At 46.5% G+C, this 14,028-nt stretch overlaps 1 protein-coding gene across 3 annotated transcripts in view; it reads right to left on the bottom strand.

The window, feature by feature from the left end:
• Positions 1 to 498: 498 nt before the first annotated feature.
• Positions 499 to 14,028, bottom strand: part of LOC109888393 (furin-1) — a 101,769-nt gene continuing 88,239 nt past the window's right edge. For all 3 annotated transcript variants that reach the window (XM_031812190.1, XM_031812199.1, XM_020479553.2), the window contains 8 exons: positions 12,858 to 13,070; positions 11,345 to 11,445; positions 10,407 to 10,510; positions 9,973 to 10,090; positions 8,413 to 8,592; positions 8,214 to 8,338; positions 7,041 to 7,169; positions 499 to 3,173 (listed from right to left, as the gene is read on the bottom strand). In XM_031812190.1, the coding sequence (XP_031668050.1) occupies positions 2,566 to 3,173; positions 7,041 to 7,169; positions 8,214 to 8,338; positions 8,413 to 8,592; positions 9,973 to 10,090; positions 10,407 to 10,510; positions 11,345 to 11,445; positions 12,858 to 13,070 (1,578 nt within the window). In that variant the 3' untranslated portion in view covers positions 499 to 2,565. The remainder of the gene's footprint in view (positions 3,174 to 7,040; positions 7,170 to 8,213; positions 8,339 to 8,412; positions 8,593 to 9,972; positions 10,091 to 10,406; positions 10,511 to 11,344; positions 11,446 to 12,857; positions 13,071 to 14,028) is intronic.

Here is a 14,028-nt window from a genome sequence, read left to right as displayed (position 1 = left end):
TATAGATTTCCACATTCAGAAGTGACCAATTTAGAGGAAACAATGTAAATGGGGGGGGGGGGGACATTAAAATGATTGCTATATGATTGCTCAACTATAATTCTGGCAGGAAGAAAAATCTCTTAGGATTTATCAGTTACTTCATTATCATCAACGACAGCACCTTACATCAGCCAGGGTTAAAGGGCACACTATTCCAGCGTTGGGGTAATTACATATTTTGCTCAAAGTTGGCCGTCATTACTTTGCACTCAGAGGATAGCAACTCCCCAATCTGTGTATGGAAGACTGTCTTCCTCAGAAATGTTTTTAATTACATAAGATTTAAAGCACAGGAATTCCCCCCCCCCCCTAAAAAACAAATCCTGAAAACTATATGTTCAGAGGGCATAAATAAGGATATATTAAATTACATTTAAATTGTGCCAAGACAGAGTAGGGGAGGAGAGAGAGAAAAAAGAAGAGACTGCAGCCCTACAGCCCTGGCACTGTAGATAATAAGACTGAAATGTCTTTATTACTGTAGAAGTGTAAATCAGTGTAAGGAAAACTCCTACAGTTCAAAAGAAATATCCTTCTCTGAAAAGCGTTCACCTTTGACCTATATAATCCTTCATCATCGCTATGGAACACATATACTCTGCTGCCATGGCTGTGTGATCTGAGCGAGAGGACAGGATGAGCAGTTGCATCAATCTTTTATGCACATTGTCACTATGACAGCCCCTCTCAGTGAAGCCCCCTATTATCTGCTGGAAATGAAAAATAACTTCAACGTAAAAATAGAATAAAAAAAAGATGGATGGATCCAATATTTGTCCAATGGATGAATTAATGAGGTACAGATTGTAGAAGGAAGATATGCAGCCAAAAATTCACTCAAAAGTTTTTCAATAAAGACACAGTTTGAGTAGAGAAAAAAAACTCCTTTGGAACACATCTGAGCTGTAGTGTCGTTCAGGATATAATTCATTGGCAAGTATATGAAACAGATTATCTCTAGTTGGCATCGACATCCCTGATGACAACTGGAGGGCGAGTGGAGAGAAGCTGTGATAAGTCTCAATGACAGATAAAAGATGTCAAAAGAAGTTTGCTTATTATAGCCAACCTCAGTTCTTTGACATAGGCAGATATTTAAAGTACAGGGAAAGGGAAACTACATAGGCCAACCAGTATCATAACTCAGCCTACAAACACAACCACATCCTTAGTATTCCTAATGTGGTCATTCCTTCCTTTTGCTCAACTGGACACCTGCTCACACACTTGGCCGGCACACACTCAGACACACATACCTTACTGAAACGAGGTAGGGTGTGTGTGATGAACAGCATTAAAAAGAGCAGCAGAGTAGGGAGAGTAAAGTGCCCAGTCTGGTAATCATGGCCAGACTTTGTTATTCTCTCTCTCCTCTGCAGTGCGTAAAACCCTTCTCTCTATCACACACTCCTCTCACTACCTGTATAGCTGCTCAGAGAAGCCCACAGGAACCCTTGTGTTAAAAAAGTCACTTCTACAGTACTGAGCCCCATCCACAATACATCTCACTACCACTTTCATCCTCAGTAGTTGAGCAATTATAAGACTTAAGTGGAAAGCCAATGTAATTATTCATAGGTACTTTTTTCTTGGGAATGGGGTTTCAAATCATAGAGGCAGTATTATTTTGGTCTAAATTCTGAGGCCCAGTAAAGTGTGGAGGCGTAGCTGGGTGAACTGCTGACCTATCTTTGTGGATCTGGCAGCGAGCAAGCACTCAGTCCGACCCCCCCCCCCCACTGGAGAACAGAGAGGGGCGGAGGTCAGGGGACTTTATATAACCCTCAGAATCACATGAATCCAGCATTCCTAAACCGCTCGGAATAAGCAGAACGCCTCCTGAATTCCATGCTGGGGGTAGAGTGAGTGTTGCTAGTCTCATGACTCATAGCCTTGTATCCAGCCAGAGCTAAGAGATAAAGTCTCATACTGCAGCATGGACACACACAGTAGCTCTGGGAGAGCCTGGGTCTGATTCACCAAAACACTGGGACTATGAGGACTCAAGCTGTGGCTTCTCAGAACCTGACCCTACCCCGATCTCGCTGTCTACTCAGCACGCGCACAGCTGTGTACCCCCAATTTACAATCTCATCCGGCTACTGCACTGGAGAAGAAAAAAAAGAGAGCAAACAATAATGGTTTGTTTATTGTGACAGGGAAACCCTGGAGACGTCCAGGAAATGGGCTGTGTTCAGAAAACACTGTCTGATGGTGATTGAGGGCGAAAGGGCACAGAGAGACAGTTTAATAGAAAAGCACCCGAGTGTGAAGCGAGCGCCGAGCGCACCCAGGCCATCCCTGTTCCACGTGACTCCAGTCTCCCATCAGGTCACCCACTACAGAGTGGAACACTAAACCTGGGGAATGAAACCCGATGAGAGGAAGAACGAGGGAGTGAAACAGGGAAAGAGAAACCAGAGGAGGGGAACATGAGGACAGGGAGCCCAGAATTAGACGAGTCAGAGTGATTAGGGGAGGGGTGGGGGCTGTAGAAAGCAGGAATACAAAGACAGGGGGGGGTTAAAGAGCACTTTGTGTTTTGATAAAGGCAGTCTTCTCATTGTGGACGTCAAACTCATCGTTGTCGGAGTCAGTGTTCACCCCTTCGTCGCCCCACACTGTAGGGATACCGCGGTACGACACCATTCTGCTGCTGCCCCCCAGGCCGAAGCCCCCCCTCAGGCCTGAGCCGGCCTCCTCCAGTGAGGGCAGTTTGGCCAGGACTCCAGATCTCAGCTGCAGCAGAACGAACACCCCAGCGAAGGTGGCCATGATGATCATGCAGCTGAGCACGGCGATGGTGACGGGCAGGCGGGAGCTGAGCTCTGGGCGGGGACCGGTGTTGCCCTGGCCCACCATGAAGTTGCCAGGGGACTCCCTCTGGATCTGGTTGAGGTGCAGGCAGGTGCTGGACACAGGGTCCAGGTGGCTGTGAGGGGGGCAGGAGAGGCAGGTGCTGAGGCCACTGCAGGTCAGGCAGGGGGGTTGGCAGGGCAGGCAGGAGGGGATCGAGGCTGGATCCACAGAGTTCCCCATGGTATAATTGAGGAGCTGGGAGCCTGCGGTGTAGCCGGCTGGACAGTCCCTCACACAGCCTTGCTGGAAGAGGTAGTAGCCACCATTGCACTCTGCATACAGGGAGACGAGGAGAAACAGAGACACATTTTAGTACTGCTGGTGTCCAAATTCTTCATTTAACATGGTTAGTGCACAATCACCGCTAATAAATTGATTTAATTCACACAAACCCTCAATATGTGAACTGTATTTGAATAGTCTGCCATGACAATCATGCAGCACATTACGCATCGGCTCATTCTGGGGCATTACAATCATGAGCCTGTGAAAGTTCCCTCAACTTAAGCTGCATAATGTTCATGTAGCTTCTGCTAGAATGAACAGTTTCCTGCCGCAAACTGTTTGGAGTGTGAATGTGCATATTGTGTGCTGAGACAAATGCAGCGTGTGTAAATCCCTCATCTATCTGAGGAGAAATGCACTGTAGCATATCTATGCCCTGAGCCGTGCTTTGCCAACCCAGTTGGAAATAATATCGCAGATATATGGACTTTCTAATAAGCTCTGAAGCATCTATCTGTACTAAGTTTACACATCCACGTGGACAGTTTGGCAGTGGCATTAGTGTGTTATCATTGCAGTAGTTTCAGTTGTAGCACCCTGTAACTCCTTATCTCCCCCAATGATTTGGAAAGCTAATCTCACACACACAGCCACACTCTGCAAGGCCCATTCCCCCCCAGCCTACACGGTCCGACAGACCATTACCCCAATCTAATTACTTGGTTCATAATCAGTTGTCATTCTCTCCCTGTTGAAGTGGGTGGGAGAGAGAGGAAGGATCAAATGAAATTGGAGAGCAGGAAAAGAGGACAGGAGAGGAAGGAGAGGAAGGAAGAGAGAGGAAGAGGGTGGGAGTAGTGACAGAGTGTTGAGGGAGAAGGGGTTGATGACAGAGGCAAGAGGAAGGAAGAGATAGGAAGAGGGTGGGAGTAGTGACAGAGTGTTGAGGGAGAAGGGGTTGATGACAGAGGCAAGAGGAAGGAAGAGAGAGGAAGACGGTGGGAGTAGTGACAGAGTGTTGAGGGAGAAGGGGTTGATGACAGAGGCAAGAGGAAGGAGAGGAAGGAAGAGAGAGGAAGAGGGTGGGAGTAGTGACAGAGTGTTGAGGGAGAAGGGGTTGATGACAGAGGCAAGAGGAAAGGGGGAAGAGGGAGCAGTAGGGATGAAATTCCAACACAAATGATACAGTATGTCTACAGGGCTGGTCTGGCTGCACTAATAAGAATTGTCATCTGCTAACTGGCTGAATGTGTTGATCACAGCCAGGCCCAGTCCTGGCCGTTCTGCTGCTCTAGATGAGAACCAAAAAATTCCCGCCCTCCTCCTATACCCCCACAAAACTAGAATAGTCCCATTAATGAAGTATTTTCCAGACGTTGAAGTGACGTTCATTTTAGGTTCTGAATGAAAGGTGAAAATACATATTTTCCGGATGTTGAAATCAGGTAAAATTTCAGTTCTGAAAGAAAGTTGAAAATGTATAGTCAGCCGTCTATGTTTGGACCAAACGAAGTTCGGTCCAGACCAAACCTTTAAATTGTTGTATTTTTTTTACCCAGTTTTTCTCCCCAATTTTGTGGTATCCAATTGGTAGTTAGTATTGTCTCATCGCTGCAACTCCCGTACGGACTCGGGAGAGGCAAATTTCGAGAGCCGTGCATCCTGCGAAACACAACCCAACCAAGCCACACTGCTTCTTGACACAATGCCCACTTAACCCGGAAGCCAGCCACACCAATGTGTCTGAGGAAACACCGTGCAACTGGCGTCCGTGTCAGCGTGCACTGCGCTCGGTCTGCCACAGGAGTCGCTAGTGCATGGCAAGGAAATCCCTGCCGGCCAAATCCTCCCGAACTCGAACGATGCTGGGCCAATTGTGCGCCGCCCCATGGGTCTCCCGTTTGCGGCCGGCTGCGACAGAGCCTGGACTCGAACCCAGAATCTCTAGTAGCACAGCTAGCACGGCGAAGCAGTGCCTTGCGCCACTCGGGAGGCCCAGACCAAACCAAATCTGAGCCAAACATAGACGTATATAATTGGTTCAGTCAGATTTGGTCTGGACCTGACCAAAAATCTACGTCCGTGGGCGTGGAAATAAAATAAAAAAGACTGGTCTGGACAGGACCAAAAAAAGACACCCAATTGATTTCGGCGTCAGTCAGTGCTGACTGGGGTGTAGCCTACAGTGTCGGCCTGCAATGGAATTTTATGAATGCCCATCTATTTGGTAGGCCTACTGTTTGTAAAAAAAAATTTTTTAAAGGCAGTTGCATTTGCTTCATTAGTCCTGATTCCCATGATTAAGCTACCCTGTGACTAAGCTACCCTGTGACTAGGCATCCCAACTTTATCAGGAGTTATCCTGGGCCTATTTGCAATGAGAATCAATGCGTTTAACACAGCAGCAAATGCAGAAGTATCTTCTTTTTCCATATAATCAGCTCGTCAAAAATGTACCGATACAAACTTGAAACCAATGTAACCCACTGGTTGTCCATTCCATAATGTCATTTTTTATTATATTTTTTTACCTGTCCTGTTTTTAGGATTGTTTTGGGGCAGTATTATGTGTTGTGTTGTTGGAGGTGAGTCTTGGTCAGTTTAGCTCGGAAAATGCCGTCCTCGCCAACCTGCCGCCATGTTTACTCAATATCTCAGTAGATGTCTCTGAGGACGAGCTAATCAACAAACTCAACCATCCAGAGTTCATGCTTCACAAAATACATCTATGCCATTACACCACTCACGATCTGATACAGTATACCAACAAGAGTGTTAAATTGTGATACCCAGGGGATCCTGCAGGGGTCACTGTTACTGTCTCTCCCAGTCTTATTCTAGGGCAGTGGTTCCCAACCTCGAGCATGAACGCTACCTTCAAATTGAACATGACACCAGCTACTTTTTTTAAATTTTATTTTTCAAATAGGCACATTATTTTCTTCCCCGGATCCTTAGTGAACAATATTTGTGCTTTCTGTCAATATACCCGGGTAATATATTGGTTAATAAACAGTATTTGGCATGACAGGCCCCATCAAATGTGTATTTTCCCAAATTCAGATCTCGCAGTTTAATTGTATTTTTTACTCTCAATATAACAATTAGTCATAAAGAAACAACGAAAATAGAGTCCATGTCAATGCTTAAACCACATCAGAAGACCATTTTTGAGGTCTGTAGAACACGTCATGGCAGAGTTTGCAAAGCAATGGCCACCCAATTGATACAAATAATCATGACATAGCCTAGTTCTGTGAGGTTAAATGTTTGTTCACATTTAATTGAGAAGGTTTATGGGGAAAGTCCTTCTGTATACCCACAAGACGCCGGTTATCATTAGACAAACACGCACACCAAACAGGCAATATTGCCAGAATTTAATTGCCAAATAGTGTGTTACGTTTGGCTTTTTAGTCAACAGTGGCAAACCAGGGGTGGGATAATGTCAATGTGTCTTTGATTGGATAGTAACCGGTAGCCTTATGTTTATAACAATTTCTGATGGAACACATGAAGAAATGCATGTACTTTCAGAATTCATTGGCAAGCTTATCGTAGGTGATTGCTACTGGAAGCTCGCAATCTATCTTTTGGAGACAAGCCACACACTTTTGATAGGAGAGCCAGTGTTTCATCTCTCCGGTCTTACCTGTACAGTGTGCAGTGTAAATGTACCTGATCATTAAATGGTTAGGTTTAGGGTAGGGGTAGGCAACTGAAGCCTGCAGAGCCACAGTGGGGCAGACTTTTGATCCATTAGACCATGATGGATTTAATTAGGTGCATTTGTGATGTGCAGGAACAAAAGCCTGGGCACACCACAGCTCTAAGAGACCCTAGTTTCCTAACCCTAGGTAAAGAATCTACATTCTCTTACAGTAACCAATGGTAACCAACAGTAACATTCTTACCAATGCAGATCTGCTGTAGGTCAAAAGTCTTACAGCTGCCGTTACTGGACTGAGAGAGGTCCTTGGCTGTGGAGCTGGGAGAGTCTGAGCCTGTACCATACAGCACCAGGGTGAACTGAGTCAGAGTGCCTAGACCGAGGGAGGGAGAGAGAGTGTTACACATAAGCAACAACAGCACAGATCTCCAAGCCACCGTCTAGGCCAGCAGGGCTTTGGCACTCTTCAGGGTGGGTTCTGTAATTGCAGCTCTTCTATCCTGCTCTTTTTATATTCTTGGATTTCCTGGATGGAATGACAGGAAAAGATTCCTAGAAGTAAAGCATTAAATATAGAAGTATACATTCTGGTGTTTCTCTATTGACCCGTTAGTTAAGAACAACACTTCCCGGGAGAGCCATTTATACGAGGGGCCCTTTCAGAAGGTCCAACTTCCTATATCACAGAAGGGAGGGGGGGGGGCTGAGAGATCTACAGCCAGAGGGAAGGAGGGAGGGGAGGGCGAGAAAGAAGAGTGAGAGAAAATAAAACGAAAGAGAGCGAGAGAAAATTACAAATAAATCCCAAAATATTGTCTGACAGTAGTGTGGCCTGGATGGGTCTTAGGTCATAGTTATTCTGGGTCATCTTGGGTTAGCCTGGGCCAGACAGCAGGGTCCTCCACTCTCCTGCTTGATTTACTCTCCCTGGTTTAATGAAGCTGATTTAGAGGTGGGTGTGTGGAGCGAGAGAGAGACTGCCTGACAGTTTGTATAAAGGGGATCAAAAGGAAAGCTATCCAGGCATCAGACATTGCTGCCCTGCGTATAAAACACTCCCTATTAGCGGTCTGGAAGCATCTCACACACACAAAATCATCAACACATGAATGACGTACATGCACTGACGCACTCTATGAAATACACAAATCCATTAACACATAAATCAAGCACATACTGCACATGCACACACTCTCTCACACACAGTGCATCAATGAATCAAACACATATGATGCACAGACAAATGCAACCACATCGCATACATCCCGTCACACACACATTCTTTCAGTGACACTGCTAGTCAGACATGGTTGCACTAACAGAAACCCTGTCACTCTCTCTCTGTCTCTGAGCTCCCAGACAATGTTCCAGACTTAACAATAGCATATGTTAAGGTAGTAAACAAGAGGTGTCTTACCATAGTCGCTGGCCCCTGCCACGTTTACCATCTCCAGGGTCCACTCCCCCCGAGGGTCCTCGTCCCAGGAGTGTGTGGTCATGAAAGCCCAGTCATTAAAGCCCTCTGACGAGTAGTCATGAGGCCTGGAGAGGGGAGAGACAGGAGGTATGTAATACAAGGTGTGTGTGTGTGTGTGTGTGTGTGTGTACGTACGTACCTGGGAGCGAGCAGTGTGGAGCGGGTGCCCTGTGGGCTGGTCAGGTAGATGCCCAGGTTGCCCCTACGGTTGTAGGAGAGGGTGAGCTGGGCCTGGGCATGTTCTAGGGAGCTCACATGGTTGGCTGTCCCAACACAGCTGTCCACTGTCTTGGTGATCAGCAGGTGGCTCCCAATGTTCCTGGCACACAGATAAACAGCACATCAACATATATGGACCAAATACATACATTTGCACAAAGACAGCATAGTTATTGAAGATGAAAATTGGCTTGGAGTGGCTTGTGTTTTCATGTTGCTGGCTTCTGGGGTCTGTGAGAAAGATGCCTCATCTGGGAGTGCGAATGTGACAGCAACTCTGTGTGACCGACGATAATGGTTCTCTGAGTGATGCTGCATGAGGGTGTGACTGTTGCTCTGGACTAGTGTGTGAGAGAGAGACTAGTGTGTGAGAGAGAGCCTGCTGAGGGCACAGGGTTTGCGGCCTTGAAACAGGATTAGCAACTCAGGTCCTGCAGCAGCCCTGTCCTCTACAGGAGAAAAGTACCAGGCTCCCCCGACTCCCCCCAATCCGCTTAGCAGCTTACACACATCCACTACAACTGAACCCAGAGGAGGAGGAGGAGGAGAGGAGGGCTGTGGGGGGAGAGGAGGGCATGAGGCTTTAGAAAAGCTGTGGCGCTCAGCTGATAGAAAATACGGGCCGTAATCAGTGAACTGGGTGTAAAAACACACCGCTTCCTCCTAATTAAATCCCTTAAAATGTTAGAATCCAATCCGCAGCAGTCAGAGAGAGTGAAGGGGAAATAAATCCCCACCAAGCCAGCAGTTATCGCTCAGAAGCAACACCTCTTGTACTAACACCTTTAACACAGGCTCCAGTGGTAGGCTGTGATCTGGGGACCATTACAGAGACAATACAACAGGGCTGGGAACCTGTCAGCCACAGTATGTAGCAGAGGCAGGGTTAAAGACGGTAGAGAGTGGAAGTGAAAGAGCAATATTGAGAAAGAGAAAGAGAAAGAGAGAGAGAGAGAGAGAGCGAGAGAGAGAGAGAGAGAGAGAGAGAGAGACTCATCTGAAAATGATTATTTCCCTTAAACATGCTCCCCCAGGCTCAGAAGATCATCACCCTACCACACACACACACAAGAACCCAGCAGAGCATATCAATGGGCCTCCGGTGCCATGCTCAGAATAGAAACATGACATGCAGTCACACTGGGGTATGACAGCTTGGTCCCACATGAGCACCTCTCACACCTACGGCCCATCACAAACCAGCCCACACACAGCAGCGCTCATCACCTCCACAGTCGACACCCCCCAGATGTGCGACACTCTCACACACACAATCTGAAGCATCCTATACTAATAAGGATCACATTGGTTTATTATATGTTAATCACCTGGTAGGTTAACTGTACTATACCCAAAACCAATGTAATCCCTATGAAGCTAGTACTGATGCTCCTGCCAGCCAAACAGTATTACAGGTCGAGTTGGTAGAGCTGTTGTGTGTGTGTGTGTGTGTGTGTGTGTGTGTGTGTGTGTGGCTCACCTGGGCTCTGCCACCATGGACAGCACACATTTTTTCTGGGGCCCAGCGTTGGTCCAGTTCTCAGCCAGAGTCACAATCGCACTGGCATCAAGCAGACCATACCCATATGAATGGCTCACTGAGAGAGATCGAGCGATAGAGAGAGAAGGAAAAAGAAAGATCAATATCAGCCTGCTGAAAGGCTACTTCATCACGATTCCAGTTCCAACTCAATAAGGGCCTCTTCACTATTAGATTATTGCATGTACCCTGCTGTGTGCCCAGTAAAACCTCTCAATGAACTTTGGATCCATGGCTTTCTGTAATTGCTTAATGTAGGCAACTTTAAATCAATTGATGTAAATACAATATAGATCTGTCTCCATTGTGCAACTGGCAAGGCACGGGAATGATGATGGTCAGCCGAGCTCAGCTAATGGGACGCCTCGCTGTACCTTTTCGGCCGACCCCATTGGTATTCCAGTCGTTGGTGAGGAGGTGGGCGGGATGAGAGGTCCTCACGACCAAGTGCTGCATGTCCCTCCATGTCAGGTTTTTACTGCACACACACACACACACACACACACACCTTTCAATATAGAAGATACCAGATCTAACATAGCCTTAACATGATTATGAAGACAGTATAACAAGCAACAACATATCCTACTGTACCACAATGCATAGCGACTGATTGCAGAGGAAATGGCATTAGGTGCCCAAGAAGAGTTGAACATCAGGCTTAATGTTACCACATTGAAAAGATAAAGAGACCAGAGATCCCTCTGTCAGTCACATCTCTGCTCTCCCACTCTCCTCTGTTCTCCGTATAAAACCCTGTGTTACTGCAGTTCCACCCAGCAGAGCAACAGTAAAAGCCTACAGTAAAACAGAGTAGATAGTGTACAGTACCCCAGCGACACAGAGTTTAAACCTCATCAGCTCTGTCTTTTACTGAAAGGTCAGCTTTGACTGAAGGGAAAGTCAAAGTCCTGCAGTACAGTCAGACACTTTTAATGGACAGGGAACTACAGGAGGTTTTTACTGGTCACACGTACCCCGTTCCCCAATCAGACTACAGTACTGAGCTGATGACACATTCATAACAGAATGCTAGGAGATAACTGACTCATCTATTCTGATCCACAATGCATTATTACAAGACAGTTGCCTTCCCCCAAGAGTTAGTCATACTTCTGAGACATCTGTGTGTGTGTGTGCTCAGACGGCAAATATTTGTGAACAGACAAAAAGCACAAAGGAGGGAGAGAAACAGAGAGAGCAAGATCAGAGAGAGAAAAATGGGAACAAGCAAGGGGACATTGAGACAAACAGAGACAACCAAAAGGAGAGACAGAGACACAGATAGAGACAGGTGGTAAGAGTCACTCACTTGGCTTCCAGTGCAAGGGCGATGATCCCAGCAGCCAGAGGAGCCGAGGCGGATGTGCCTGTGTGGGTGTCAGTACACTTCTGTCTGAGGTCCGTTGTCACCTGACAGAAATAGTTTCATAGTCAGATATGGTGCTCAGATGAATGCCCATACCGGGCCGAAATGTTTATACCTAATATATGGGCAAATATATAACTTTTTGTTGAAACAATCAGTAGGAGTGTAAGTTATACACTATAAAAGTCAGATATTCTACTCAGCCCCATCTACTTTGATAGATGTTTATGTATCAACACATGCTTAACATGATTAATCATGAATGTGGAAACATACACCAATCATTAATCATGTGTGCGCACAGCATGCCTCATGGCAAGAGGTTGGGATGAACATCCATTATACAGTATTGTACTGTAATCTCTCCTAGTGAGAGGCTCTCCATCCTCCACCTTGTGTGTGTGTGTGTGTGTGTGTGTGTGTGTGTGTGTGTGTGTGTGTGTGTGTGTGTGTGTGTGTGTGTGAGAGAGAGACACACCGGTCTGTGGAAGGGCGAGACATGGAGATGGGATTTTAACGTTTTACAGTTCTTCATTCAAATGGACCTCAGAGGGCAGGTGGGAAAGAGTGTGAGTTTATGAAGAGAGAGAAAAGAACAAAAGCAGGGAAGAGAGAGAGTGTCACTGCTCAATGTGAGAAGACTGCAGGCTATGGCTGCCTGAGGCAGGCCAGTGAGAACTGACTCAGTCATTCCTCCAGAGTGAACACACAAAACCTGCCTTGAAGCACCAAACAGTTTAGTAAGCATCTGGCTTACAGAAGCACTAAAACCAATAGGAAAACTGACAAAGAAGTGCAACATAAATAAGAAAGAAGTGCAACAGAAATAAGAAAGAAGTGCAACAGCATACAGGCAAACTAGGACATCCAGAAACACTCAAACCTCTAGAGTACAGCTAGAGAGTCTGGACTAGTGCTTTGGCTCCGGATTCAACCATCTGAGATACTCTACGGATCCCAGGAGCCAAGTCAACCTGGTTCTATACATCAACATCCTGGCTGTACATCAAAAGTTTCCATCCATTCTTACTTAAGCACACATCATTCCCCTGACTAATATGCTGTAAAATAGACTTCCACCTCTTCAAAGCTCAGTGGAATCTGTGTGATCTCCCACTGCAGTTAGCAACATAATACCACTGAGGCCCTGGAACCACAGTGCACAAGACTCTCACAGGACAGGAGCCCCGACTCACACACCACCACTCAGTTTAATGTTTTCTGACATGCCCATTTTCAGACTGTACAGACGAATGCTTCCCATTCTCCCCATGACGCTCACACTGGGAGTGAATAAGAGTGTGTGTTCAGTATGTTTATTCAGAGTGTTTCCCACTCCGTTTGCCACTAAGTAAGTGTGTGTGTGTTATATATATATATATATATACCGAAGTCTTATATATATATATATATATATACACACATGTATATGCGAGCACGTGTCTACTGAACTCACTATCTGTTTCTCGTTGAGGTTGCCAGAGCTGTAGGTTGTGGCAAGGGTGGAGGAGCAGGCCTCACTGTACCAGGGCACGTTGCCATTCTGGGTGGAGCTGCTGATGGACAGGGTGTAGATGCTGTTGGTGTAGCCGTCACAGTTACAGCTGTCCTTCTCACGCCCGCCGTTCCCTGACGCCCACACAAAGATGGAGCCCAGGCCCCCACGACCCTAGAGGAGGGAGAGAGAGAACAGAGTCAATAACAAACCTAGACAACCATAAGGCTTCTAGACAGGCCTTTCTGACGTACAAGACCACATGCATGTGTATCTTGGTGTGGCACAGCTTATGAAAGAGGGGAACACGGTGTCATTCAATCTAAATTAGATTCCCATTGATACTACAGCACAACTCAGCACAACTCACAACAAACAGGGTCCATCTCTGAAAGGGCTGCCTCAGCTCATCCATACATCACATGACCGTTTGCACTCAGACGCTTTGAATCCAAAGAGCTTTAATGTACCACGGCTACAATACAAGACAACAGGGACAAACCCGGAGCAATACATTATCTGTGCTATTCAGCATTCACAGTGAACAAATATCAAAGTCCCACAGAATGCTCCATTGTGCTGGGTGGTGCAGCCTCTCCACATTGACCATCACATGCAACCATCATGAACAGTGTAAACAACAGACTGGAGCTACTGATGATGCCATGGCTCCCTATAGAATAGTGTGTTTACATGCCATATGCTTTTTATTTGACAGGCCTGTAATAAAAAGGGAGGCAGACAGGGCACCAGTAACGGCCCTCAGATGGGGTTTGCCCCATAAGGTCTGATGGTTCTTTGTCTGAATGGCCCGTTGGCCCTGGCTCGGCTCAATGCTTTATGACTGGCTCTCTCACACCCTCTTACCCTTAGAGCTGGGATCAGATGAATGCAGGCTCCCATGTGTACACTACAGAGAGCCTGGCATATGGCACTATACGTCTGCAGTCTTGATGCTTACTGTTCCCTCCACTCAGTCATGCACTGTACACACCTGCCACACTCCCTGGACTCCCACACATACAAAGACTATACACACCCCCCCGTGACTTATTGCTTAACTATAGTATGGCCTGAAAGCGTTGGTAATCACATTTTTGTTTGGTGGAGACTGTATACAGTAAGACGCCCA

This window comes from Oncorhynchus kisutch, linkage group LG3 (genome assembly GCF_002021735.2).
Source record: "Oncorhynchus kisutch isolate 150728-3 linkage group LG3, Okis_V2, whole genome shotgun sequence".
Taxonomy (NCBI): Eukaryota; Metazoa; Chordata; class Actinopteri; order Salmoniformes; family Salmonidae; genus Oncorhynchus; species Oncorhynchus kisutch.
Note: the sequence above shows the minus strand (reverse complement) of the source record. Positions and strands in the feature narration are given on the sequence as shown.